This window comes from Ornithodoros turicata, chromosome 6 (assembly GCF_037126465.1).
Source record: "Ornithodoros turicata isolate Travis chromosome 6, ASM3712646v1, whole genome shotgun sequence".
Taxonomy (NCBI): domain Eukaryota; kingdom Metazoa; phylum Arthropoda; class Arachnida; order Ixodida; family Argasidae; genus Ornithodoros; species Ornithodoros turicata.
This window is the reverse complement of record NC_088206.1, coordinates 67,461,989-67,489,638: the sequence shown is the minus strand read 5'-3', so window position 1 is coordinate 67,489,638 and position 27,650 is coordinate 67,461,989. Positions and strand designations below refer to the sequence as shown.

The 27,650-nt window shown below is 44.3% G+C and overlaps 1 protein-coding gene across 7 annotated transcripts in view; it reads left to right on the top strand.

Annotated features, from left to right (window-relative positions):
- LOC135397135 (sodium/calcium exchanger 1-like) overlaps nt 1-27,650 on the top strand; it is a 191,441-nt gene that overhangs the window by 154,301 nt on the left and 9,490 nt on the right. For 6 of the 7 annotated variants that reach the window (XM_064628496.1, XM_064628494.1, XM_064628499.1 and 3 more), the window contains 2 exons: nt 22,528-22,619; nt 25,805-25,849. In XM_064628496.1, the coding sequence (XP_064484566.1) occupies nt 22,528-22,619; nt 25,805-25,849 (137 nt within the window). The remainder of the gene's footprint in view (nt 1-22,527; nt 22,620-25,804; nt 25,850-27,650) is intronic. The other variant, XM_064628498.1, reaches the window with a different exon arrangement.

The following is a 27,650-nucleotide window of genomic DNA, read 5'->3' as shown; positions in this document are numbered from 1 at the left end:
TGCGCGCAACGCTACGCTAGCGCCGTTTGGGATTTTGAACATATGGGATTTTAAACGGTGGCATTTCGGGAGCATACTTCCCCCATATGAGCATACTACCTTCAGGGACCGTCACGCAAAATATTGCATTTCGGAAGTGCGAATTTACTGAGAAAATTGCTTTGCAATAGAGCGCGCAGTGGCGTCGACCTCGACCCGTCCCTCGTCCCCCACTCCTTCCTGCTGTCCTCTCTCCATCTGTCCACATCTGTACGCCGCTCATAGCCACAGTTGCTCCGCGGCGCTAACACACACACACAAAAAAAATCCCCGCGGCTTCTCGCGTCTCGTGACTTCATGTGGTAGAAGACTCTTCATTGGCCACCAAGAATCATCTGCTAGCGAGAGCCACCAATCGAGACGCGAGATGAGCTGCGCAAAAAAGCGACTGCGAAACGAAAAAAAGAAAGAAAGAAAAAAAAAGAAGTCGCTCGCCTCGGTATTGGCGAAGCACATGACTTTGCGGACTTGGCAACCAAGGAGTGTTCGAGGAATTCGTAGAGCCATTTCGTCGAGCTCTCAATAATACCGTTGTCACTCTGCACTTAGCTCTAGATGCCATATTTACTAAAGACGACCGTTACTCGAAGTAGTGTGGTGACAATATCATAATTAACCTCACAGTGTGCACCGAATTCCCGCAAGGTGAGCAGCGCTTTAGGGTGCTGCATACGCAATAAACGTGCACGTTAGGCTTAAAGGAAACACCGAAAGACGACAATTGAGGATGCTAGGGACCTAACCATTCCCGCAAACAGACCGGGCTAAACGGGGCTGTAGGCGAGTTTAATTGTTAAGGGGCCACCTGTTTGCAATTCTGACGATTTATCGTAAGTGAACTGGACCAAAAAAAGCAAGCTTCGAATTATGTTTTTAGTTTCCGACATTTATCGTTTATTTCCTTCAGGTCGATATATATATGAATGCCGATGAGTCTGACAGGGAGCAGCAGAGCTGCTTGACAAAGGCCAGAACCTCCGGTAGGAAAACAGCGGCTATGGGGATGTGTGTACACAAGTGTTATCGCGCATGGCAGCGCCGAACAGAGTCAACATTTATTGTATAATTACAGCGCGTGTTAGCGCTGCGAAGCAACTTCCAGGCCATTTTTCACGCGATCGCTGTGCGCATGCGCATCCCGTGTCTTCTGCTCTTCTGGTTTAAAACAATGGAACCATAGCTGAAACCATAGCTGGAAACAGCCGTAGCCATTACTACGTTAACGCTGCTATACATAATTTTCCCGTTCCTGGATTGCTTCCGTCAATGAGTGAGGCTACGCTTCTCGGCACCAGAAATGTATGAAAGGACCCAGGAACGGTAACGAATAGCTTTAGTGCTGGATGACTGCACCGCACTCAACAAGCGCAAGAATCTTCTTCTTTCTCTTCGTCAAAACAGTTGTGCACAGCTTATTGGCTTGGCATGGAATGACACGGTTTGCTCCAGGGTCATGTTGCATACATCAAACGGACACTAACACTTTGTACAGGGAGAAGCAGCAGGAATAGGCCTCGAAGCGTAAGATGGATACTCAAAAAATGAATGCACGAAGTATGCTTGAACGAAAGACACAGAAACCGCAGCGCTCCTCACGTGCATTTGTTTTCAGTCATTAGCAGACGACATTCGAGAGGGCGCCACATCTCCATTCCTGGTGGACCACACCTGGTGGATCATTTCCTATGCATTTCGTCAGGTACCTGACGAAATGCAATCAACTGTATGAAAACTTGTAACCCTTAAAGGAAAGCTTCAGTGTTTGATATTTTTCTTGTTGCTTTTGCCAAGTGGACCTTGACCCAATCCTCTACATTCTGCTACAGATGTAGACTAATATTGCGAAACCTGGTACATGTATACATCTGTATCCATGATGAAAGGACAGTATTCATCAACTAAGTACACTTACCTTACTGTTTCCTACCGTGACACCACGATGACAAATCACAATCAGTAAGACGCTTTGATACCGCTACATCTTCCCGTCACAATACAACCCTCTTTCCTATATGATATACTACACTCGCAAACCGCCCTCTTCTTCGGCTGGCCTCTTTATCAGATAGCATCGTATCTCATGTTCGCGTCTCCCCTTAATGCGTGGCGAGCGATCTACCCCATTCTGCGGACGACACATTTAGATAAATTTCTGCCTCAGAACCGTCTTTAAATTTTCCCCTTGTATAGCCTGCAACATATAGAGAGTGGAAATACCGGAGGGACGTTGTTGTTAGACGGCGCTATTTATCACCGCAGTCTAATAAAGAGGTGGATAACGGGGGGAAGGAGGGTTTATTTTGCGCCGTCTATCGTTTGCCACATGCCTTCCATTCTTCACACTGGTGGCGAAATCGAGAGGGATAGGGTGAAGGATAACGTATCACTTGTAAGACGATGAAGATTGGAGCCGTGATTGAGTAGACAGAGTTTCCCTAGTGGTAGCTGCTAGTGCTACGCAAAAGGTAAAAAGGAAGCGAGAAAGGGATAAATGGTTTAACCAATCAATCAATCAAGCGAGAAGGAATAAATGGTTCTCATTTCGGTAATGTAGTACTCATGCATGATGGAACATGAGAACATCAATTTCCATCCTATACTCATGCATGCTTCGCTGCAATGCGTCACCAGTTTGATCATCTTCCAGAAGTTCTGTCGTGAAGGCAGACAAAATAATCTGCGCTTACAAATTAATTTAAATGAGAGTAGTCAACCAAACTGAGGTTAGCATTCCAAGGGAGCTGTATGAGAGGTCCAGATTGGAACCCTAGCAGACATCGACTTTTTCGAGGATCCCTGCTTCAGCAAAAGCTTGCTGGAGGCCGCTATATGATCTGCACGCGCACTACGTAAATGCATTATCAAACAGTCTCTAGAGGCCCGAGCTTGGGGAGCACCAGCATGCCTGCGTGTATGCTATCTTATCTACTATTTAGTCTGTAGAGGAGTCTTCAAGGCGGTTCCTGTGGTAACACGTGATAATCAGTGAGGCTACACCTTCATGATGTCCTACGAATGTTGCTGCGAGTATGGTACTATGATGGACAATAACCCCCCCAGCTGTCAAAGCTTGCTCGGCGTGTGTTAGCGCACGTGCTTCCATCCATTCACATAGACCTTTACGAAACTCTCCGACCCACGCGTTGTTCAACACGTGCGCTAACGTCAGCGCGCACACATTGTTCAATGGCGCTTTGCCAGATCTCACAGCACGTCCTCGCAAAGGACGTGCAAGTCCACGGGGACTCTCTTTTTCTGAGAGCATCGTTAGGGGATCGGCCGCTAGGAAAACTGCCGCGGGGGCGCTGCAGCTCCTCTTGCGACCACACCCCGCGTCCAGTGTTAAAGTTCTTTCGTTTTCTTTTTTGTCTTTTTATTATCATGATCATTATTTATGTAGTTTTATGCGTGTGTGTGGCTCTTTCGGATGTACTTCTTTTTCTTTTCTTTTTTTTTCTTTTTTGCGCGCGCGCGTGTGTGCGTCTTCGCGAGGGCGGTGTCCCGACCCGTGACCTTTTGTCGCTCGAGTGGACTTCGGTTTCGAGAGTCTGTTATGGTGATGGAAAGTGGTGAAGTGGCTCTAGTATCGCGTGAGGAGGACGAGTTTTCTTTCATGTCTTTTTTTCGTTTTTTCAATATTTTTTTTTTAATGACGGGATTGTAGGCGGGCTCAGTGGTGCTCATATGAGGTCGTTATGTTCTTCGGTTTGTGTTAAGGTGTTTTATTTTTATCCCGTTTTTTTTACGCCACACGACTCTGACATAGGAACGTGTTAGAGTGATTTTTTTCTTTTTTTTTGCCAGCACAGGGGGAATGATCCGGAGGCGGTCTTCAGTATCTAGGTCACTGGGTCAACGAGCTAAGAGGATATCTACCGTTGCGCAATAGGATGATAAGGCGATAAAAGAAGGAGGTGTAAAGTTACGATACATGTTCAAGGGAAGGGACTCCTAGTAGATGGGAAGGTGTTCACGATAACGTTTCCGAAAGCATGATAAGCTAATCGCCCTGTTTCTTTGAAGCATGTGACATCGCATTGCCAAGCTTGGATTTGATAACTTTTTCAATCGTATCGTTTTCGTAGAGTTGTTCGGATGTACTGTGCTGAGCAAAAGTTTACGGCGCATTCCTTCCTGTTAGTAACACGCTAGCAGCGAATGGGACCGTACGGACTTGCAAACACGTGACTGAGTTACCTAGGCACATGCCTGTAAGTACGTACGGTCTCATTCGCTGCTAACGTGTCACTCTGAGGAAGGAATGCGCCGGAGCGTGTTCCGTGAACTTTTGTCCAGCACTGTACTAAAACAGCTCGCTAGTAAAACCAGTGATGGCCACTAACTACTTCTACAGTAGTTTAACTATAACTACTGACTACTTCGCGATGGAGTAGTTTAACTAGTAGTTCAACTACTTTTCAGGGAGTAGTTAAAACTACTTCTTTAACAACTCCAATGTATTCTAACTACATCTATAACGACTTAACGTTGTCCATCAACATCAATCCCTTGTAGTGTTCTTGGACACCTAAATATGAATCACAAGCAATGATAAACTTTGACTCAAGCCATTGCTACGATCGTCAAATATAAAGCTTGCGGGGGATTCTTTCCGTGCCTACTGAATAAACTAAGCTGCAGAATTATTTCGCAGCAAATGAGGCTTCATTAGACAAGTAAAGCTTGCGGCCAAATCGGAAGTAGTTGGCGCCTGCAGTAACCTAACTACTGTAGTTAACTACTCAATATAGTAGTTTAACTAAAAGTTGCTACTACATTTCTGCAAGTAGTTGATAACTACTTTTTAACTACAGTCAGGTAGTTTAACTAGTAGTTTAACTACATGTAGTAAGCTACTCGCCATCACTGACTATAACTCGCGTAAACCGAGCCAGACGAACTCCGGTAGAGGGAGTTTTCACCTACGTCACATTGTGACGTGGCAGTGACGTGGCATGCTCGTAAGCTCCTCCCACTGGTGGTCACTTTTCGTGCTAGCGGCATTGAAAGATGACTAACGGCGCTATTTTTCAATGCGACAATCATAGTTTTAATAAAAGAAGATGTGAGAACGACAATGACGAAGTGTCTTCGGGATAAAAAACGGTACGGAAGCGACCGGATTTCAAAACACCATTCGGGGCTTCGTTTTCGAGCAAATGCTCGATAATCTCGGCAGCTGCGCCGAAAAAGTGACCACCACTATGGCGGCCAAACGGGTTCGTTTGGCGTCATGTGAAAACACCCTATGTGCTTGACTGCAGGCATGGTAAGGGCGTTAACTTTTGCTGCACAAGACCTTCCGATATTGTGAGAATACCACTGTATAATGTTGACAGAGGCAATGTGGCCTTTGTAGTAGCAGCATTACAATGGCATTTACAATTTTGCAGCCTTACGTACATTTACGTATTCTTTCTTTCTTTTTCTTTATCTGCTATATGTATCCGATGTGAAAAGTGGTTTGAATGCTTATACAAGCGACACAGCGTCAGAAACAAATTACGAACGTGAAACAGTCCCGTTTAAACGTGGATCATAAAAAAGATGGAGCATAAATAACGCTTCCGATATTACATTGTCTACAATACCCAGCAGCCTTTCGTGCGTCCAAGTTCGGATCGAAGGCAACTATTCCTCGTGAAACTCCGTACTACTTTCCTGCAACAACAACAACAACAAAAGGCTGTCTTTCACGACAAAGGTGTGCTTCCATGCCAACCGTCTGTGCCATTTGCTCGTACCTGTATGTTCTTCTCTCCATGAAAAGAAGTCATTCAGACGTCGCAGCAATCGTTGATCGACGGTGAGATCCAACCGGTCGAAGCCGTTATCACGCGTCTCATACGGCCAGAGTGACGTTCACCTGATCGCAAATCGACGTTCGCGCCCCCCCCCCTTTTGGCAATAACGCAACGTTTTACATTATTCGTGAATATATCCGCAAGTATATCTGCATAAGCGGCTGCAATTGCACACCCGCTTTTCATCTCAATGGGAACACTCCGTCAAACATTCACTGGCGGCGGCTCGCGCGAGTTGGACGGAAGGGAATACTAGATGCATTGGCATTTTTGAAAAGCGTTATCGAGCGGTAAGTGAGGATGAAGCCGTAAAATTGGAAATCTTTCGGAAGGCTGTTTGAAGTTGGAAAGCGGATTCTTTTATAGTGGATATTGAAACGTCCGCGCTAACTATATGGACAACATTTTATAGAATAAAGAAATATTTTTTTTAATTACAATAAATTGAGATAAGTACTAGGTCAAGTTGGCTACCGTTTACGACCGCACTTTACGACCCTTGGTAGTGCATTTCTTCAAAGCTTTTAACAACTTTTGCGAACCCGAGGTTCGCATCGAATCCGCTGGTTCGACCAACTCTCGAATTTCTGGACAGGTTCGCCAGGATTCGCGAAGATTCGCGGACGTTACCCTTCTAATCAAAGGTTAGAAATATTGTTATGGATATAGGTTTTATAACTAACTGACAAAATTGAGTTGAAATCAAATGTTCCGAAAGTACCGCTCGGCATAGGAAAATTTGGAGCTAAGTCGTCGTTGCGTCGTGGAAGGTGGTGGTAGGTGGGTGGTGGTGATCGACAGCAGTTTGACAGCTCGCTGGGTGATGCCAACGAGAGACATTCTCTAGGTTTTGCATATAACTAGCGTAAGCTCAACTGAACACACTTTGACTTACTAAATTGATTTACAGCGTCATAACACCTATGCGTGGCAACGTTTCGGGTCCTAAACCATGTGTTTCGGAATTCGGAAAACTCAAAGGCGCGCATGCGCGGTGCAGTCGTCGAACCTGGACGAGCTTTTTCAAATTTTGCGAATTCGAACCTCAACGAGTTCGTGACGTCACTAACTTTGACTGATGAATCTTTTAAATTATGAAAAACAAAATTTCGGTAATTTGACAACACAGCGAGGCAAACGAGCCGGTGTGCTGTGGAAAACACTTCCTTGAGCAGAAGGAATACACAAGTTGACCGTTCCATGTGTTGTTTGTGTGTTGCCCATTCCTGAAAACACGCGTCTTCCTTCTCGTACACCGATTCCCTCTTGCTCTTTTCAGGAAAAGAAAGATGGGGTCAATATTGCGCGAGGAAATGGACCTCGAGAAAACGGCAGATTTGGAGGTCTTTTTTGGTGGTGGTGTTGTTGTCCTGCGAGATACGTGCTCTCTCTCTCTCTCTTGCCCTTTAACGCGAAGCAGTATAAGAGCTGCTTCTTTTGATCCCTCCATTCGAACGTACATAATTGACCGCGAATTTAATCGAAATATTTGTATAGAAAGCTCGCGGCCGCGTTTTGTTCGTCTTTCGTTCAGGTCTGTGTCTGTCGCTTTAAACATCAAGCAAAAAAAAAGAAGAAAAAAACTGTGGAGCCTTCGCAGCAAAACACATCTTTGAGAGCCCTCACTTGTACGGCTTGTCGTGGAACACTGAAGTACAGGAAGGGTGATTATGTCTTTCCGAAGTATTGCCGGTACCTTGTCGCTACTAACCTCCCTGTCCCCCGGTCGTATTCCTTCCATAAAAAGAAAACGGAAAAAGAAAGAAAGGAAAGAAACACACACACAGCTATCGCGTGCAGGTTGTAGTCGTCTTGAACACAGACAGGTCACCGGTTCACTCCTGCTATTTCTAATCCGGGCTTCTCCTACCGTCGACCTTCTTACCTCCCATCGCCCCCATGGCGACGCAGATTTTTTGGCCGTTACGTACATTGTGTCGTTACATCCATCCTGCTGTTACGTCCAACGCGTCGTTACATCCATACCGTGCTATTACATCCAATGAGCTGTTACATCCATCGTGCCATTACGTCCATCGATGGATGTAACGACACGATGGATGTAACAGCCCGTTGGATGTAATGGCCCCGTACCGCGCTAACACAGAAAAAAAAAAAAAAAGTTGTCGCTACCGCTGGGTGGATGCTGTTATGTGAATACTTGGTACCGCCGTTTTTCAAAGTAGCTTCCATTTTCGTCTGGATTAAAAATGCGTTTCACGCTGGAATTTCGGCAATTTTTCGGTGGTACCCGTAAGAAAATTCAACGACGGTTACGACTCCCCGTAACGCGGATTCCAGGTGTGAGTGCGTAGACTATATAGGCCCGGTTTCACCAACGCTTGTTAGCCTTGAACCGGGATCAAGGGTAGCTCAAACTTGAAGTTGACACTCAATTCTTTTTTACAGACGTTAGCTGGTGACATAATGAACGTTTCAGTGACAATAACTCCGAGACAGGGGAAAGAAAAAACACGAAACACACACGATCTGAGATCGTGTGATCTGAGATCAAGCATACTGAGATCGTGTGTGTTTCGTGTTTTTTCTTTCCCCTGTCTCTGGGTTCCCCTCGTATTATCATGTACCAGCTCGCCTGCGCCCTTGCACTTCTTCCGTTACAATAACTCCCTTTAGTGAAGCAGAGTTAAGCAATAAATTCAAGATTGAGGTACCGTTGATATCGGTTCAAATGTTAATCGGCGTTGGTGTAACCGGGTCATAGTCGTGCATCCGTTCCGTCGTGGCGCGAGGCGAGAAGTAATACACGGCTATCACGAGTCCACTGGGCATCTGCACTGCACCAATGTCTCCGATGTCATCTTCACAGACGGGGACTTCGAATGCTGTGTGGCGGTCCTATCGTGCATTAAAGGAGGATGCACAGTGCAACAGTGTTTTACGAGGACAGCAACGCGAATTCCAGCGTCTGCGCGCTGTGCGGTGGCGTGATGTAAAGTCACAGGATTGCTCAAAGTACCGCCATCCTCTGATCTTTGCCGCCGCGACCTTGCACCAACAATGGCGGCCGTAGCTTGCAAACACGTGCTGCGGCCGCCATTGTTGCTTCAAGGTCGAGGCGGGAAAGGGAAAAGATTGCGTTACTTTCCCCAATCCAGCGGCTCTAGCGTGATGGCCTCCTTTCCAATCGCCTCACCCAATCCGTTTTTTTTTTTTCTCTGTCCTTTTGCGTCACAGTTTTAGCTGTTGTGTGCGGAGCACGCGGGTCACGGAAATAGCGGTAGGTTCTGTACATAACATCTACCGCTTTAAAATGAACGAGGAGGGCACCATTATGCACATAGTGTGAGGTCAGAACCGTACTTGAGTCTCTATGCCTCCCTTCAGTTGACCTCTACTCGAGAAACGTCATCATGACGTTGGTAGACAGACTGAAACCGAAACAAATCTGAAGGGGAGGGCTGGGTTCCACAAATGGGCACCTGTTCGCTACCGTAGTAAGACCGAAGGTCGCGTCCCTTTCAGTAACCATCGTAATCCCCTCAGTACCGTGGCTTTCGGGCGCGACCTTGTTCGCCCCCCCCCCCCAGCTTCGAGCGTAGTTCAACTCTACCAAATTGGTGGCGCTGTCGAACACTATGACGTCATTTGTTTACAAACAGGGAGAGGTGTATTGTTTCGCAACATGAAACGTTCCGGAACAATCAGTAGCGTACACCCTATTACCCCAGGCCCACCAGAAAGAAGTAAACACTATAAAAGAAACTCGCAGGAAAGAGGGAAACAAAGCGTGCCCTCCGCACACCGCCAGTTTCTGTTAACAACCTTTTCCCAACTCCCTGTGCTCCTAACGCCAACGAAGTTTAGCCCGAGCTCTTCCGGACCTCACAGACGGAAGAGACAACGGTACTTCCTGCACAAAGGTCATTCGCTGTGTATGTGTTATCATCATTGTCATTTCCCCTCTCCTTACGGCCCCTATTATCCTCCACTTTCGAAACTCCCTTCTTCCAAGTCTGCCCGAAAACTTGTCTTTTCAAACTACCGAACCTCTCCTCTTCAGAAAACGACGTCAAGCGTAGATACCGACTCGCATCAACGAAGGTCCTTCCGTTCCACATCTTGAAGCCCTCCCACTCCCGCTATCCCCTCGTGTTTCCGTGGCAACGAAGGATGCCCTAGCCGGTTGCCATGGCGTTACAGCTGGCTTTTATTTTCTTTTTTTTCTCGTTAATTCTGTTCGATGACGTCTCGAAGAGGAAGTGGGACGTTTCTTCTATATATGCGCACGCTTGTTTGTTCGACCGAATACTTCCGAGATGAGTTCGTCTCGCAGGGTTTGCCACGGATGCGACGTTAGCGAATGCGCGATTAAGCACGCACGCGCGATGTGAGCCGACGTTGAGGTTAATTAGGGAAGAAGACGCGCCCTGGGAGGGGGACTTAATTATGCATTGTACTTTTTTTTTATGCATAAGGTCGGAATAACGTCCTAAGCGAAAGTTGAAAGCGGGAAAGTTTGCAAATGTGGTACGGCCGGAGTTTGACCATCGGGCAACGTCTTCGTATAGTTTCGTTTAGCCTTGGTGCAATGAAACGCGCCAACTCATCATCATTAAAGTAGTGTGTTGGTGTTCTTTTTTTTTTAAACCTAATCTTTCTTTTCAGTTTGCTTCTTTCTCTCTCTCCCCCTCTTCTTCTTCTTCTTTTCTTCTTTTTTTTTTTCTTCGCACATTAGCGAATTGGTCGCAATCTTCTTTCGTGCTTCAAGTTCGCATTGTGGTTTCGCAGGATCTTTTCGGAGCTGCAGTCGTGAGAGCATGCGCGACACCCAGGAGTCCGTGGACAAGGGAGAGGGGGACAAGAAGCGGAAGAGGGAGGGTGATTCCGACCTGGGGCTTAATCGCTTGCACGCGTAACGAGCTAACAATGGGTGGGGAACCCGTCGAGAAGAGCACGTCATAAAACGCGTGCACGCGGCGCTCTTCGCGGGATACGTGAAGGGCGTAACATATACGTCACGCGCAATGTGTCACGTGCCCGACTTTTTTGAATTTCCCGCCGCTCGTTAGCTGGTTAGACGTACAAGCGATTAAGTTTCGAAGCAAGAGTGCGGAAATTTCGGAGCAAAATTGCCACATTATATAAACAACAGATGTATGTGTTAATTTTTTTAACTTCCCCTAGATAAAGAGAGCCCGATCCCTTAAACCACGTGACGTCAGTATCAAGAGTCCGCCAATCACGTCCGTGCTTTCGGGAGGGGGGTAGGGTCGTATAGCACAAGGGGGAGACGAGCCAGGAGCCCGTAATACAGAGAGCGCTCTAAATCAAAAATCAATGCCACCTTCAGAACACACATTTCCCACGGGAGTTCCCACCTCCCGAACACTAATGCTCCGTGGCTCCTTTCTAGAAATTACATCAAAATATATTTTTGTTCGCCAGGGAGAGCTGGCGCTCGAAATACTGGGAACAAATGGATTCGTTGTCAGTCGCTAACTCCCTTTCACTCTTCTTCTGCTCTCTCTCATTTTTTTTCTTTTTTCGATTTTCCATCCTATTTGCAAATCTCGCATTGTTCTCGGCAGAATTCTCTTTCCGAGCGATAGTTTTTTTTTTTTTTTTTTTCGAACGTTGTCCCTTTCACTTACAACAATGGCTCCCCCCTGTTCTGACATCCTCGAAAAACAAACTGCAGCGCCTATACTTTAATGCCACCCATATTTTTCTCTTTCTCGTTTTCCATCTCACCATCTTCATGCATGTCATCCACGCTCTAGTTGCCATTTTCCAAATAGAAAGAATATCGTTTCCAGTGGGAGGAACACTTTGCGACTGGCCTCCAATTCCTTGTTTCTTTGAGATACGACCTCGTTTCTGTCTAGTTTCATCCTGGACGGGGTCCAATGCTTTGTTACTCTGCGTGCGATGTGTTAGTTTTTAGTCTGTCCGTATAGATATGAAAGATGTATTTGGTTGTTTTATAAGATGGCAAAAATTCCTTTTGAGCTATGTGACCAGTATTGGAAGGACGTGCACGAAAAGTCTACATAGCGGGGGGAGTAGTGTAAGATATACGGATCACGTAAGAAATATAGCGTTTTTTCTTTAAATTATAAGTGATGAGGAGCGTGCTATCTTATTTCGAACGTACCGAGACTAAAAAAACAACAACAAAAAACGCAGGTATTCTTCTAGTTGGCTGCAGTCATAGTTGGCTCGAGTCGTAGAAATTATCCAATTTAGGAAAGGTGTGAGATACCAAGATAGGAACCGATAGCTGAAAATATCGCAGCCATATTGAACGTTCACATCTACATACAGGGTTAGTCTAGCAAACGTTACACATTTTGATCGCATCATAAAAATAGAAGACGGGGTTCATCCAACACCAAACTTTGCACACTGGTAGCCATTTGTCTGAAGTTTTGTTGGAATTTTTTCTGAGTATTATGAACCTGTAGAAGAAAAATAAAAAATCAAGCAAAATCTCGCCCCATGCATTTTCAATGGCCTATCTCACTCAAAAGCAGCCATTTTCTTTCTGTGCGCTTCAGTTTCATTTCACCACACACAGGTGGCACTAGCATACAGAACAAGACTTGAGCAAGACGATTGGTGCATAACGTCGGAATCGGCATGTCACATCATTGTAGGCGGCGCTACCTGTGTGAAGTGATGTGAATGTGAAGCAGACACAAGAAAAAACGGCGGTGTTTGTGTGGGATAGGCCATTGAAAATGCATGCGGCGAGATTTTGCATGATTTTTAATTTTCTTTCTACATGACCATAGCGCTTACAAAAAATTCAAATGAAACTTCAGATAAATGGCTATCAGTCTGCCAAGTTTGGGATGGGCCAAACCTAGTCTTCTATTTTTACAGTGCGATCGAAATGTGTAACGTTTTCTAGAATAACCCTGTATATTGTACGTGTCGTAGAGCTCGAATATTCTAACTGAATTATGGGATCAGAATTTGCCCTGACCCAGTGTATCAAATGGAGGGTCACGGACGTTGCCCACTCACCGTTCCCGGAAACGGCCGCCAGCGCAACTAATTTCGTTGCGCGGATTTACATAGGTACAACGACTTCCAGAACTACGTGACATTGGCTTGGATTTCAGCATATATTAAGCCAGCGTCAGGCGAGGGACACAGGCACGCGGGTCCCTGCGCATGACCGTAGTATAGTTGGTGGTGGAAGCTCAGGTGCATTCTAAGAAAGAGGAGTAAAATGGGGAGTAATTGCAGCTTCTAGTCCCCTAGAACTGCAATTACTCCCTATTTTAGTCCCCTAACCCTGACATTTACTCCCCAGGACTGCAAATAGTCAATGAACTTTCAAATATAATGAAAACGGTATATTAATAAGCAGTACCGCCTTGCTTTCACTGGAGAAAAGCTTAGCCTAGCCACTTGCATTTGTTCTACTGCTTCCCGTGTACAAAGACAGAGAGCGCCGTTAGCGGTGCGAAACGGAAAACGGGATGATCGCGCTGCTAAAACTAATTTTCTTACCACCGCTCCGCTCGCGCTCAGCGGATCACCGTCAGCGGAGCGGAACGTTAAAACGGTCAGCTAAAACGCTCTATTATTAGAAAAGCACACTTTCCGTTGGCTATCACCTCAATTCCACCGTCACCCTCTCCTTTAAACCTTCAAAGTTGTCCTCTCGTTAAAGAACACTTTCGTTTTAGATATCCATCTTCCTGCCCCTTCCCTCTTCCTTTTTTTCCCCTCTTTTTCACGCGGAAGGTCCTCTTTTGACTTTTGAGCTAACCACGATATATCCATTCAGCCAGAAAAGCGCCGTCACCAACACTTGACGTCCACCTGATTTCCATGCGAAGCGGCCGCCGCTTGCAAATAATGTTTATCTTGCGGATTAGCCTCTGGGGCCTTTTCGCCGACTGCACAATATAGGGGGCTCTGTCGCAATATGCGGGAAGCCTCTTTTGCATACCTGTCATTGTGGCGACGATGTCAACTTCGTCGCCTCTGACATCTCCCTCTCTTTTGTGCGTTTCTCCTGGGGGAAAGCCTCTGTGTTTTGCCGCGCGGTGGCGCTTCTGACACTTTTGTGTTTAGCGTCGTCTGCTTTCTGCGCAGCGTTTTCGTTTTTTTTTTTTGTGAATTCTGTTTAGGCGCGTTTCGCCCTAGTTTCGTTTTATACGTTTGCTCGTTTACCTCGATTGTTGCTTGGTTTCTCATTCACGCCGCCTTTGTCGCCTGTAACATTAATTTTTACATGGATTTCTTTTCGATGGTTTGGCTAGTTGTTGTGTCGCCAGGGTTTTGGTTGACTGTGACCATTGTCGGACTATTAGTGCACTATGTCTAGTCTATGTGTAGTACTATGTCTCAGTGTAGTGAGCAGTTCGATTAGCAGATCCCCCGTCTGTAAACGTTCTGCAGCAACGCGTCTGCATTAAATGCGGTAAGCAGCTCATTAAATGTTTTGGATGTGGATGCGGCTCCGGCATGGCTGTTTTTGTCGTGAAGTAAATGACGTCTGTCACGTTAGCTATCACAACCTTTGAACAAGTAATGCTACATATTTGTATTCTAATGACACGCGTGGCGCTACCGGTCCGCTTACCGCTCTTACTAATCCACTTTCCGTCTCCTTTGTACTTCTTAGTTTAATAAACTTCCTATCGTGCCAGTATCCTCGTTTCGCGTGACTTTTTTTTTCTCATTAAGCACACACAGAAAAGACATCCCCCTCGTTTCATCTCTTTTTCCTCCTGCCTCCTTCACTATCCTTCGTCCTGCCACTCTTATTTTCTCATCACTTTCACCAGCCGTCACTTCGCTAACGCACAGTCGAGATTTCACGAAAATTCGGCTGGACACCGTTCTCGTGGACGCCCACATTGCTTTCGTGTTATAACGTGCAGCTCTTGTTTCGTTCCGTTCCATTTCGTCCTTGACGTTACAATCCCGCATCTGGTTTTGGCGCTGATGGAAGAAATGGCGTTCGAGGCTGACATTTCCATCAAGGCGAATTTTCTTCTCTTTGGACTGTCATTCTTTCGCCGTTCTTTCTGCCCACGTATAAAGGATACTAATGGGCAAGAGGACACAAATGGAAAGGAGGTTAAAGGGGATATAAAAAGACAGCTGCTTTCATTAAAGGCGTATTAGCGAAGTGTCACTGCCGAATGTTGTAGCGCTTTCTTCTTGCAACCAGTCTCATATCTTCACTATTTTAATTCAATCAATTCAATTCTTCATTATTTATTCAATGCTAATAGATGTCCACTGAAAAAGAACATCCACGGGTGAATCTTCTTTTCCTACAGATGTTTCTGCTGTCTGGAACTTCTCACCCGTTTGGATCGTCTATCTCATTGCATCTTCTTTCGCCCAGCCGCGTGACCTCAGTGGATCTTCTTTCTCGTTGAATCTTTTCCTCGCGTTGGATTCACCCCTAATGTAATGCCTTAGGGCCTTCGAGGCTGCTAAACAAACAAACAAACAAGTAAATAAATACGGGTTACTTCGACGTATGACAGCGCAGCGCGATCTAACCGGAGACACGAATGTTCAGAATGTTCATACAGAATAATGGACAAAGCAATGTACAAGTAATGTAATACAGAGTACTGTACAAAGTAATATAATACAAAGCAATGTACAAGTAATGTCATACAGAGTACTGTACAAAGTAATATAATACAAAGTAATCTACAAACAAATGCATGTACAAAGTAGAAACAAATCACTAAATCTACTCTCAATTTGAATTTGAAATCACTAAAAATTGTACGCGTCGTTCCTTTGTGTCTCTGTCTGCTGTGCATTACAAATAGAGTGAATGGAAACGTTGCAGAAGATAAAAATAGGACGCAGAAACGAGTTGAAGTACTTTATGGGACGTAGTTTCGTTTTCCTCCTTCTTCTACTTTTTTTTTTTCGTCTAGGAATGTCCACTTGCAAGAGCAATTGCCTTTTTCTCATGGCGCTGTTTCCAGTAAACAATTATTTATTTTCGCCATACCCTTAAACCTTGCGATAAGGAATTTCCTGAGGGAGATTTCGAGATGATACACTGTCATAACACCTTCGGGAGCCCTTCTCCATTCTTCCCAGGACTTCACCATTTATACTCAGTCTCTCTCTTTTTCACCCTCCTTGCTCATTGAGCTGTCATTGGTTGAGAAGGACGGATGATCTCTACAAATTCCCTCGCTTGAAGCGTGGGTCTCAGCGGAGCAGAACTGGAAAATCTCGTCGTCTCAGCGTATCTTCTGTTTCTGCAATCTCTGAAGCGGATGCCTGCTGTGTCACAGTTGCTTTGTCGTGTATTTCGTCGCTCTTCAAACGAGGTTGCGTTTTTAGTCCTGAGAGAGTTATTAAGAGAAAATAAGAACAAAAAAAACAACAAACAACACGATTGAATTTTTCCGCCAGTACTTTGGGAGTACGGGAATCGCAACTGCGTGTGCGTGCTTTTGTTTATTTTATTTATTTATTTTTGTTACGTATATATTCCAACGAATTGTTATGAGTAGAGGGCGGATAAATATGAACTAAAAACTCCCGAAATATGCATGTAGCCGTGCACGAAAAGTCTTCGAAATATGCAGTAAGAACTGCGAATATGTGCCATGTTTGTCATCGTTCTTTTGTATGAAGGCAATTCATCCGATTAATATTTGACAAAATTTAATAAGTCCGATGATGTCCAAAAAGGTCAAAAGAACTTTGAGGGCAGAGCGTCGATGGGCTGGATGTGGCCAGGGACCAATCAATTTTGAGAGAGAGAGAGAGAGAAGGGAAGGGGGGCGAGAGTCCAGCTGATTAAGAGACTCGGCGAGTGCGATCGGATAACGTTGGTAGTGTGGGCAATGCAGGAGAATGTGCTCTAGATCTTCTAGAGCACCGCAGAGACGGCATCTGGGACAATCATCGCGTCTCAAAGCGGTTAACGCCAGTGAGCTGTAAAAAAAACACATCGAGTCGCATTCGGTGAATTAATGCAGCGTCTTGACGAGAGTTGTTTCGTGGCATGCGAAAAGCGAGCGTTGGGACAACTCTTCTCAGCAATAGATGAGAGAAAGAATGTCAGTTGTCCATTTGCGGGAAGCATCTGAACTATTCTATTCTGATGGAAATTCTCGCGAAAGAGGCCCCAAAACCCCCCCGACTCCAGCAAAGCCTTAATGAAAAAGACAAAAAAAAAAAGAAAGCTGTCGCACCTGGCCATCTGGAAATATAATTTAATTAAATTAATTAAATTTTAAATTAAAATAAATTATATAATATTATATTATTATTATTATATTATATATATATATATATTATATATATATATATATTATATTATTATTTATTATTATTTTAAAAATTAAATTTAATAATACGATAAAATATGGACCATGTGTGCACATTTTCATGAGGAATATACCTAGGGCTCCACGTTTTCGGTTTTTATTTTTGGGCGGATTCGGCGTACGTTTCTCGGTGTTTATTGATTTTCACGAAATCGGCTTATTTCGGCGTTTTTCCTGGAGTGTACACGGTTTGCCCGGCAGTTATCGGCGAATAGAAATTCCAACGTAATATTTCCGCACGACGCTAATTCAACATGGCGTTGTTCGCTCCGGTGGCGTTTTACGGCTAACGTAAAAGTAAACGGACATTTTTCACAACCATCGTATGGTTCTGCATGATTTTCTGATCCGCATCAACAACTTGCAGGGCGTGTGCAGCAATGTATCTCTGTCATGTCCTGGAATGTCCATCTGTATTCGGTGGTTTTCGATTAAAACCGAATTAGGAAAAATTTCCCCGGCGTATGTTTTTCGGTGTTTTTCGATTAAAACCGAAAACGCGGAACCCTAAATATACGATGACGTGCAAAGCATGCATTTATATGCACCATATAACCCTTCTAACCGTCTCAGAAGAGTTTTCCTCATCGTCCAGATACGAAACCATGTCAAGAGAGAAAAAAACAAAACAAAACAAAGAAAGTAAATAAAAAACATGTACTTGCATGAAAATCAGCGCTCTATATAGTTAAGAGTGTCTTGTCACAGCGCAATTGCATACAAAAACGCCCTTCAAATACCAGCAGAGTGCGGTGCGGCGTGTCCATGGAAGCCCCGCCCGATCTCCTTTAGTGACGTAATCATGTACTTGTGACGTGACATCAGCATAGTGAGCAGCCGCGAGGTCTAGTTTCTCAAAGACCCCTCTCTCTCTAGAGGTCAGCTCCGCTAATCGCGGTTGCGAAAGACGACACGTTATTTGTTGCACAATCTACTGCAACGAAAAACGCAAAACTTACGGCAGGTGTTTTCACTGCTCCTTTAAGCCCTTCCATGGTTCCAAACATTTACGTGCTCCGAAAACGACGACAGCTTCCCCATATTCCCCTTATCGTCTTGCCTTCCTTGCGTAAACATGTTCTTGGAGAATCAGGTGGAGTTTGGAGACCAAGAGAACACAGAGACGTCTATCTGACGCATCATCAGACGCATATCTGAATACCAAATGCGTTCCCCTCAAAAAAAAAAAAAAAAAGCAGAAAAAGCAAACATTATCCACCAGAGCGACATCATCTATCACGTTTTCCTATGGTTTCGAACTCGAATCTCCTTGACGATGTTGGGGATGACGTCATCCCATTTGTGTAGCTCTGAATCCTTGTATAACCGGAGTATCGGAAATCCCATCCCATCTTTCCTGCTTTACATGTGAAGAAACGGTCCTCTGACAATGCCCATTTCAAATTCGAACGAAACTTTACCAGGAAAACTTCGTTCCACTTTTTTTTTTTCTTTCTTTCTTCGACATAGGTCGAGGGATGATGCATTTCGAGACATCCTGCCGGCCTCTTTTCTTGCTTTCTGAACCAACTTCGTGACGACCCTCTCCCTTGGGATATCTTTTGCACCGTGCAGTCGAAGAGGAAGCCTCATTTTTTGTGCTGTGCTTGCGCATCCTTCGATGCTAGGTTCGAAAATAATATACATCTTTTCCTGCTGCGATGTGCTCTGAAAGGAGCTGGGATCTTCCATCACGGGTTTAACGGGGTGCTGCCACGAGCAACACGAAAGATGGAAAGGAAGTCTAAAGTCACTTTTCGAAGTGCAATTTCACGTCGGCTTGGGTGCACGTAATAGACTGGCTTATAAGGCTATACTGAGACTGCAACATATATCTCTTTACGCGAACGCACAGTCGCGGTCGCGTGTCTGTATTATTTCAAATATTTATTGATAAATACCAATGAATGAGGTATGTCTGGTGAAGATAATGGAAAGAACTGTTTAGAAGGGTGGAACACAAACTGAGAAACACAACACGAGCCTCAAGGTACCTAAGAACGCGACGGAGTGAAATATGGAAGCCGTCGATAACGCCAGACAGAATCGTACCAGCGCGTCTTGTTTACCGGTAATTGCCGGGTGCACTGAATGGCAAGTACGAACACTGTACCATAGTTCAACAATGACGTGGATCATGGGTGCGTGACGAAAACGTAGATTCCTAATTTGTTGCGAAGATGAACATTATTGATTTTGTCCATGTTTCATCGCATGTCATATTGCCGAAGATTTGACGGTACATAATGTCAGCGCATATGCAAGTAAAATGTCAGCACATTCCTTTTCGTTCAACAAGAGTTAAAAAGAATGAAAAAAAAACGGAACACATTAACTTTCAAACTAATTAACACACTAATTAACTAACTAACACATTGAAGCTTGGCCACTTTAGACTACGACGTTTCACAATCATGTGTAGTAACGCGACCAATCTTGTCGTCTGCTAACGGACAGTCTCCCCCGTTCGTGTCGTCTGCTAACAACTCTCTCAATTGAAAATGGCCCCCTTCGCTTAATGCCGCCTCATTTATTTGTTTTCAGTTCACCACTCCTGCGCCGAATATATGTAATCATCAGTGAAAACCGCCGTCAATCGTTCCCATATGTGGTTTCGGAATGGTCGAACAAATGTTTGATAGCGTGACCAACTCCGAAAGTCGACTTTGGGTCGATAGCTTTATTGTTTTCCTTTCTGTCGTCTGCTAGCCAGTGTTGTCAGACCCGATTACTCGCTCAATTTAGCCCGCAGCGGTAGCGCAAGACACACTGCGGTTTTGTTTCCATTCTAGCTTCGCCTGTGACCCGGTAGCTGAAAGACTGATGTTGTTGTTGTTTTCTATTTCCTACTTTTTGACGGTCTCTTCGTTTAGGCAATTAGTGTGAGGCTAATGAAGAGCCTGATGAATAGCCAGCAGGGCTTTAAGGCAGTCAGTCCTGTTGACATTTCTGCTGTGTTCGGCACTGTTTGCCTTTGCTTTTAATTTTTTTTTTTCGGTGTTTTCTTACATTCGTTTTAAGGAAAGGTTGATATCTGTTCGTGTCCTGTTTTGTGCTGATATAGGAAATTTCAGGAATCGGGGATAATTTACGATCGTGGGCTTAAAAGACACTTGAACACTTCCATACGAAAGCGTGCCGTCTGAGAAAAAAAAAGTGAATTGGGGAGTAATCGCAGCTTCTAGTGCCCTAGATTGCAGTTCCCCCCTTTTTTTTTTGTCCCCTGACCCCGAAATTTTACTCTCTGGCGCTGCAAATAGTCGCAACTACTCCTAAATTCCCTCGCAAGCCGTAAATTTCGCAAATGGTCTCATGAATGCAACTGTCTACGTAAAAAAAAAGGAACAAAAAAAAGCGCTCTGCGAGAATATAGTGGAACACCGCAATATAATTCAGGAATTATCTGCCTACAGCGTAAGAAATAGTTGTTCGTTCTTGACAAAATTGTGCCATATCGGTCTGGCAAGATTTCACATCATTACATCAGTTAAGTTAAAGGTGGAAGTATTTTCATTGTATAACGTACCATATATTACGTACATAGGAGTGTGAGGGCAAAGCGGTCTCCGACTCTGTGACATTCAGTTAGTCCCATACCATTATTTTTATTTATTTATTTCATTTCGATGAAGATTCAATTCATTTCGATCGGGATAACGCGTCTGGTCCGAACTAAAGTCACTTCCTGTTTGTCTTCGGTGTGTATTTGTCGAGCATTCCAAGACCATTTTAAACGCTTTTAGCGGTACTTTCTGCTTCAGATACTTTCCTCACAATTGAAATCCAGTACTTTATTTCCGGCGTGTTCTTGCTTTCTAGAAAAAAAGAAAAAAAAAAGAAAAGTGCGTAATTTTAGTCGGGCGTTTTGGTTTAGGGAGCAACGCGGAATAGATGCATTGCATCAACCATTATTACTCCCTTGAGGATCTAAATCAGGGTAGTGGAGTTGCCAGTCCGGGGTTGGAATGATTCCGGAATCATTCCAGATTTAGCAGAGCCCGGAATGGAATTGGAATGGAATGGCGGGAACTGTCCTCGGAATGGAATGGAATTAGGCTTTTTTTTTTTCGCAGGCGGAATGGAATTGGAATGGGCTGGTCTGGGTGCCATACGGTCAAAGGCGAAATAACCTTATCTTTGTGCTTTTTCCGTGCTGGGTAATATCAATCTCCTCTATAGCACTGCTGGGCTACCCAGCACGGTTACCGGTCCCTTTTCTTTTATTGATGGAATTAAAGGAATGGAATGGGGTTGCCAAGCCCATTCCAGGAGTGGGAATTGGCCATACCTTTTCATTCCGAGGAATTGAAAGGAATGGAATTATCACAAATATCCATTCCTCGGAATGGAATTGGAATGGAATGGGTAATCCCATTCCGCAACCCTGATCTAAATGAATGACACTATTAGGAGTTCGGGGAATGGTTGCAAGGCTCTATTTGGGAGTAAATGTCAGCTCAGAGGAATAACACAGAGCGCGATTGCCACCTAGGGGAGCAGTGAAGCTGCTAATTCTTCTTGTCCCCTTAGGGTGTATTTCTGTCCTCGTCCCTATCCAAGTCGTCTAAGAAAATTATGCAGCATCATTAAATGCGGATGTTAATATTCACGACCTTACTAATAAATAGACCCTGATGTTTTAGGGTTAAACCCGATTTTTCCCGAATTTGCACCCCGAATTGAGGTTCACCTATCTAGGGTTAAACCCGATTTCTACCTGCAAAACTGTACCTAGGCTAGGCACCTCAAGGCATCGACATACTTGTTTCTCATAAAAATGCGACTGCCCCTTACTTCTGGCACTCTGGATAGACGGTACAGTGAACGTTTATTCTACAATAATGCCCGATTTCTCCCCGAACTCAGTTTGATGGTAATTTTTCTGCCCGAATTTGCATGAATTTTCGACATCAATTTATTGACCCGATTTCTACTCCCCGAATTTGGAAAAATATAAAACCCGAAAACTTCAGGGTCTACTAATAAACTAATAGGGAAATACAAAAAGATCGTGTTTACTTGACAAACTATCCACATTTCGTCTACTTTATGTCCATTGCCTCCAAACAAAAAAGAACACTAACAAGTGTGCGGTTCGTTTTTTTTTTCGTTTTTTTTTTCAAGACTCCAGTATCACGCAGTGCTCCTATACAGCTTCAGGAACCCGACAACACTGGGACGACCTAACGACCATTTTTCCACAGCTGAACACACACACGACAACAAAGCAGCGAACGACTATACAAAGGCCCGGTCACGAAACGGGCTTGTATTCCACACACACAAAACGCAGAACGTGTTGTTTAAATTTATATAAGAACCTCCCTACATCGTCAGCACTTTATAACTGCTTCCTTCCACCTCTCTGTCTTTTACAGCAAAGACTTCTCTCTCTATATCATCGACAATGAGAGTTACGAAAAGGATGCCGTACTCAGCGTTGAACTTGGCGAACCTGAACTGGAAGAAGGTAAAGTTCGGTCTCTTTTTATTACCCACTTTTTTTTTTATTATTGTCAATATTACTCGTCCTATCTTTACGGCGTTCGTAACAGTTACGACGCAACGAAATGTGGAGTCGTCGAGATTTATTTGTATCTGCGTCGTTTCGTTGAATCTTTCTGTTGTGTTTTTCTGACGTCCTGCTTGGGTAACTGCTGTTGTTGGGATATACGCTTTTGTGTCGTGCGTTCGGTGTTATTGCATTATATTATATTATTATTCGGTGTAAGTGCAGGTCATTATGTCGTGTTATGAAAGGGTTGATCATAAAGACGGTCTGCGTTTCTCCCTTTCTTTTTTTTTTTTTGTTACCTTCGCGCTTTCACACGCGCCTGAAGGCGCTGTAAAGACAGTTCAAATATTATTTCACTCTCTGCCGCTTCAATTACGTTATTTGGCGAGTGTGAATTAGTGCAGCTTTAGCTCACAGATTGGTCTGAGACGAAGTACATGTCACGAAATTGTTTGTCCCGTATATCTGTCCCTTAGAATTGTGCCTTGCAAGCTTCACTTTTATTGCCTTGGAGAGACGCCAATTTGCAGTACGTCTACCGTATACCGTTGCCATGACAATATGTTGGCCTAGATCACGTTGGCGACTTTCTGCGCGTCTTGCTTTACGACCAGTCCACTGCCGCTTTGAAGACGAAAGTTTAAAGGAAAAATGAAATCCTGAACAAAATTGCCTTGAACAGGAGATTCATAGCATTTGTTATGACCGTTTTTGACAGCCTGTACTGGCAGTGTGTTTACGTGCTGTCCATCGCGTACTGCAAGTGGTCTCAAGTAAAGTCTAGTTCCCACTAACGGCGTATCGGCCGCAATGACGCAAGGTAGACGCAGGTGTGAACGTATGCTGTTTTTTATGCAGAATAAACGTTGAAACTGAAATTGGATGGGTGAATCAGGCGCTGTCTTTGTCTTAAAGGTTGTCAGTTGATTTATAATCAAGCGATATAATAATCGACGAAGATGCAGCGCTGTTGAGTCATGATATGTGTGTCAAGAATGCATGTCTGAAATCGTACTGAGTGCTTGGGCGTACAGTCGTCTCTAATTGGCTGCATCCTGCTTTTTTCAAAGTGGTAGTTGGTATTAGTGGACGTGGTAGTGACGTATCTCGTGACGTGTTCATGACGTTTGTCGGTGCAGTTTTCGTTGTGGTGGTGCTGATGCTCTTTGTTGGATAGAAAATGTTGCGCGGCAACATTTTGTAACACTTCGGATTGCATTGCGTGCTCGTAGATGGCGTTAGTGGTAACGAGTGTTGACTGGACGAATTAAATCTAATTCTTAGATTTTTTTTTTACGCAAAGCCATCTGCTGGCAGAAATGTGCGACCCGAAATAGCGTAAATAATCGAGGATTTAAACCAGTGACACAAATGACTTGATTATATGAAAAGCCTAAGGTCGGAAAATTTGAGGTGGTCGAAAATTCGGGTGTTTGTAGGAAAGTACAATGTTGCATGACATCGTTATATTTCGATCCTTACAGCCTTATCATAACATGACGTCAGCACAGTGTTATCATCACACTTGCAGTGTGAACATATCAGTAAGGAGAAACTGGTTTCATTGTGCGCTAACAGCGACGTTGCGACATCTGTCACCAATGTGGTGAAACATGTTCGGAGTAGTGTACGGCCTGCCCTCAACAAAGCAGTAGAGCGCAGGCAAAACGCATTTACTACCACAGTTTAATAATACATAATACTGAGATGCTTTCGGTTTCATTGTACTGAATCATAGAATAATCATGGCTTACTGTTCATTTTGGTAAAGCGAGCATTGAATCTTCATACAGTAGTTTGCTATTAATACGGAAATTGTGACGAATTTGTGCATATTTCCATACACTATATTCTACCTTGTTAGCCAAGCGAATGCTGCTGTGCTAATTAACTGGCTAATTAACCCCTGTGTTAATTGACGTTGCTTTCAGACATCCTCAACGTGGCGTATCACCTCTCAGCATGCAGTTCATGCGTCCACTAACACTCTCGACGGTTGTGCATGCTCATGTTAACATGATGCTCATTTCAGGTCACACCATGTTCACAAATACCAAATACCACACCGGCCTCGCGTACCACGCACAACATGCCAACATGTTGACAGTGCTGAGACGACATTAACTTAGCCGGAGGCATTCGTGCACTCGTTATATTGTCCTTCACACCAAGTGCGCAGAGGTCCTTATTATTATTGTTATTATTATTATTATTAGTGATCGCGTAGTGTTTTGCGCCACCGTGGTGACAACATCATACTGAGCTCCGTGGTGGAAATTACTGCCAGAAGTCCTTGGGGGGTATTTTCTGGAAGACCGGTACCTGTACGTCTTGTCGTGAAAGGCGCAGTCTGCACACCCTCGCCCTCAGATTCGGGAAAGGGAACTTTGTTCAGAACTAGCTAGAATATCAACAATTGAGCTCGCGTGATGTTAAACAATATCATATTTAGCAAATGCTACGTAGTATGAAAAGATCTTAAAATATAAAGTATTATTAGTATTATAACAACCTTTATTGATACCTCCGAGCTGGTGTCGTTCCTTGGAAAGCTAGGCATAGCAGCACACGTCTGAACGGCTAGGTGGGCAGGTGCTGATTTTCCGAGTTTTCTGTGCGGAAATCTTGAAACACTGTGATGGTGGTTTCTGACTTCAGTAGGAGCTTCCGCGATGAAGATCACGCAGTAGTAGTCATGCTTATTGCACAGCGCTTGAAATCAGTTAATAAAGACGCCTCTTTTTTTAATATTTGAGTCGTGTTTTGTTTCCACTTAAGAGCGAATATTTATTAGCAGCGTGGTTCATCAGTATGTTAACTACCTGACGTTCGTACAAAATACTCGAAATCAAATCAAAGTACAAATCAAGCAAAAAGTCCCGCCGTGAATTATCGTTAGCAATCGTTGTCGTTACTTAGCGGTTGTATTATTGTAGCATTTTCATTTGTTCTGTAAATCTGCCGGTAGTTGAAAACTAGACAGCTTATTACAAAGTTTGTTTCTGCGTAGGCGTGTACAGTCTGTTGATGGAAAGCCATTCCTGTTGTGACTCTTCCATCAATATATTGCCCTCTTACTTATTTTTTCATTAAAATATGGCCTCAATTATTGCTCGATGGTTGCTACTTTTTTGCCATAGACGACCCATACTACATTCAAGGAAAGTTGGCCATTGAACAGTCAGGTATGCCAATGAGCTTCTTCTTGCACAGCCATTTGTTGCATATTTTCCTCACTAGAGTGGAACTGAGGTTTGCCATGCCTTGCCGTTAAGTGTCGCTGTATGCTGGATGGGTAGCCATCTTTGTCTCAGTGTTGTTCGGCCTATCGGTGTCGCACTCTGCTCTAGCCGTTTGCACAAGTGGCTTTTTTTGTTTTGTGTTACTTCTGGATTGTCATAACAATGGTGAGATGTGTGTATAGTTTCTGCGGCAGTGATGACGTGGTGTGACGTCATCGGTTACGTGTGAAGAACTTAGGAGCTAATGCAAGTTTCACAGTGAGGGATTTAGGTGTCATAATTATAGTTTAGCTTCTGCGAGAAAGCACCACGCTGGTGGTGTTTCCCCCCCCCCCCCCCTTTTTTTTGCGTCATAGTGTTTCCCGGATAATACGTACGTATGCCTTCGCCGTATTCCTCGACGTCATCTGTCACGTGCGAAGTAAAGATAGGAGGTAATCCATATTTGAGAATGAAGGAATTGGGTATCATCATTAGAACTCGACGTCACAAAGAAAGCACGGCGACTGCGATGTTTTCCTGTGTCAGACTATTTACCCGGATAATACGTTAGCTCTGCGTTCCCGGGACAACCTCTCTGGCAGAAGGGCAAGTTGGTACATGATGATGAGGAGGAAGATAAAGAAGTTCCCCTTGTCTCGGATCTGTATCTTCTTTGACTATCGCTCTATCCGGGTTTCACTATAATTCGAAGAACGACAGTGCGAGCTTTTGAGCTTGCTGTGTACCTTGAAACCTTTTTTCAGAGGTCTAATCTTAAATATACTATCCCCTTTACAAAGTAAGCGCTGCGATAGCGACGCTTTCATGCATTAAACTATTTACCCGGATAATGCGTTTTATCCGCGTTTCCGCGACAGGCGCCCTATCCTTGTTTCACTATATTTCGGCGAAATGTGGCAATACGTTTTTTTTCTTTTCAAAAGACTAATCTTAAATCTATTCCCGTACGTAGCGTCTTGCTTTAGTTTATTAAAATCTTTGCGCTACCTCACGTATACAACATCGCCTCGTAACATATTGCAGTCCACTTGAGACACAAACCTCAGTTGTTCTATAGGAAGAGCCAGTGAGACCTGATAAGATGCCCACTTATGACACCTATACCGCACTAGATTCACATTGCTATGACAACTAACTGAAAGTTCGTCTTTGCTGTTTTGCATTTTCTGTTTGTGTGTCCCTTCTGCACCATACCCCGCTAACCTGTTGCATGTATGCGAACGCTTTCTGCATGTTGCTCTCTTGCGTGTGCCTACAGAATGCATTTGTTCGTTTGTTTGTCCGTGTGACGGGTCTCTTTCGGATAGGGGTTGAAATAGTGCGGAATAAATGACTACCTGTTTGCTACTATCAAAGTTACGAAAGAAAACGTCTTGTGGCGCGTGTACAAAAGTATTATCGAGCCTTGCTTGGCTTGGCTCGACTTAAAAACGAAGTGGCTTAAATATTCGCCTGGCGTCACCTGGTGCGGTGACCCGCAGCTGAGGGCAGTACGCCAATTGTCTTCGTCGTATTATCTATGGGATTGTGAATGTAGATACACTGCTATTGACGGACGATTAAGGACAATCCTACAAAGTACAGCCCGCGGAATATGCGACCCGCGAGTATCCTTGTGAAATGTCATTTCCTTCTCCACTAACTTTTGACAGAGCGTATAGCGACACCTCCCGTCTAATTCGCATGCGAAATTAGACAGATCATCTAAAACGGGCTCTTCTGTCTCGCACGCTCATCAGGC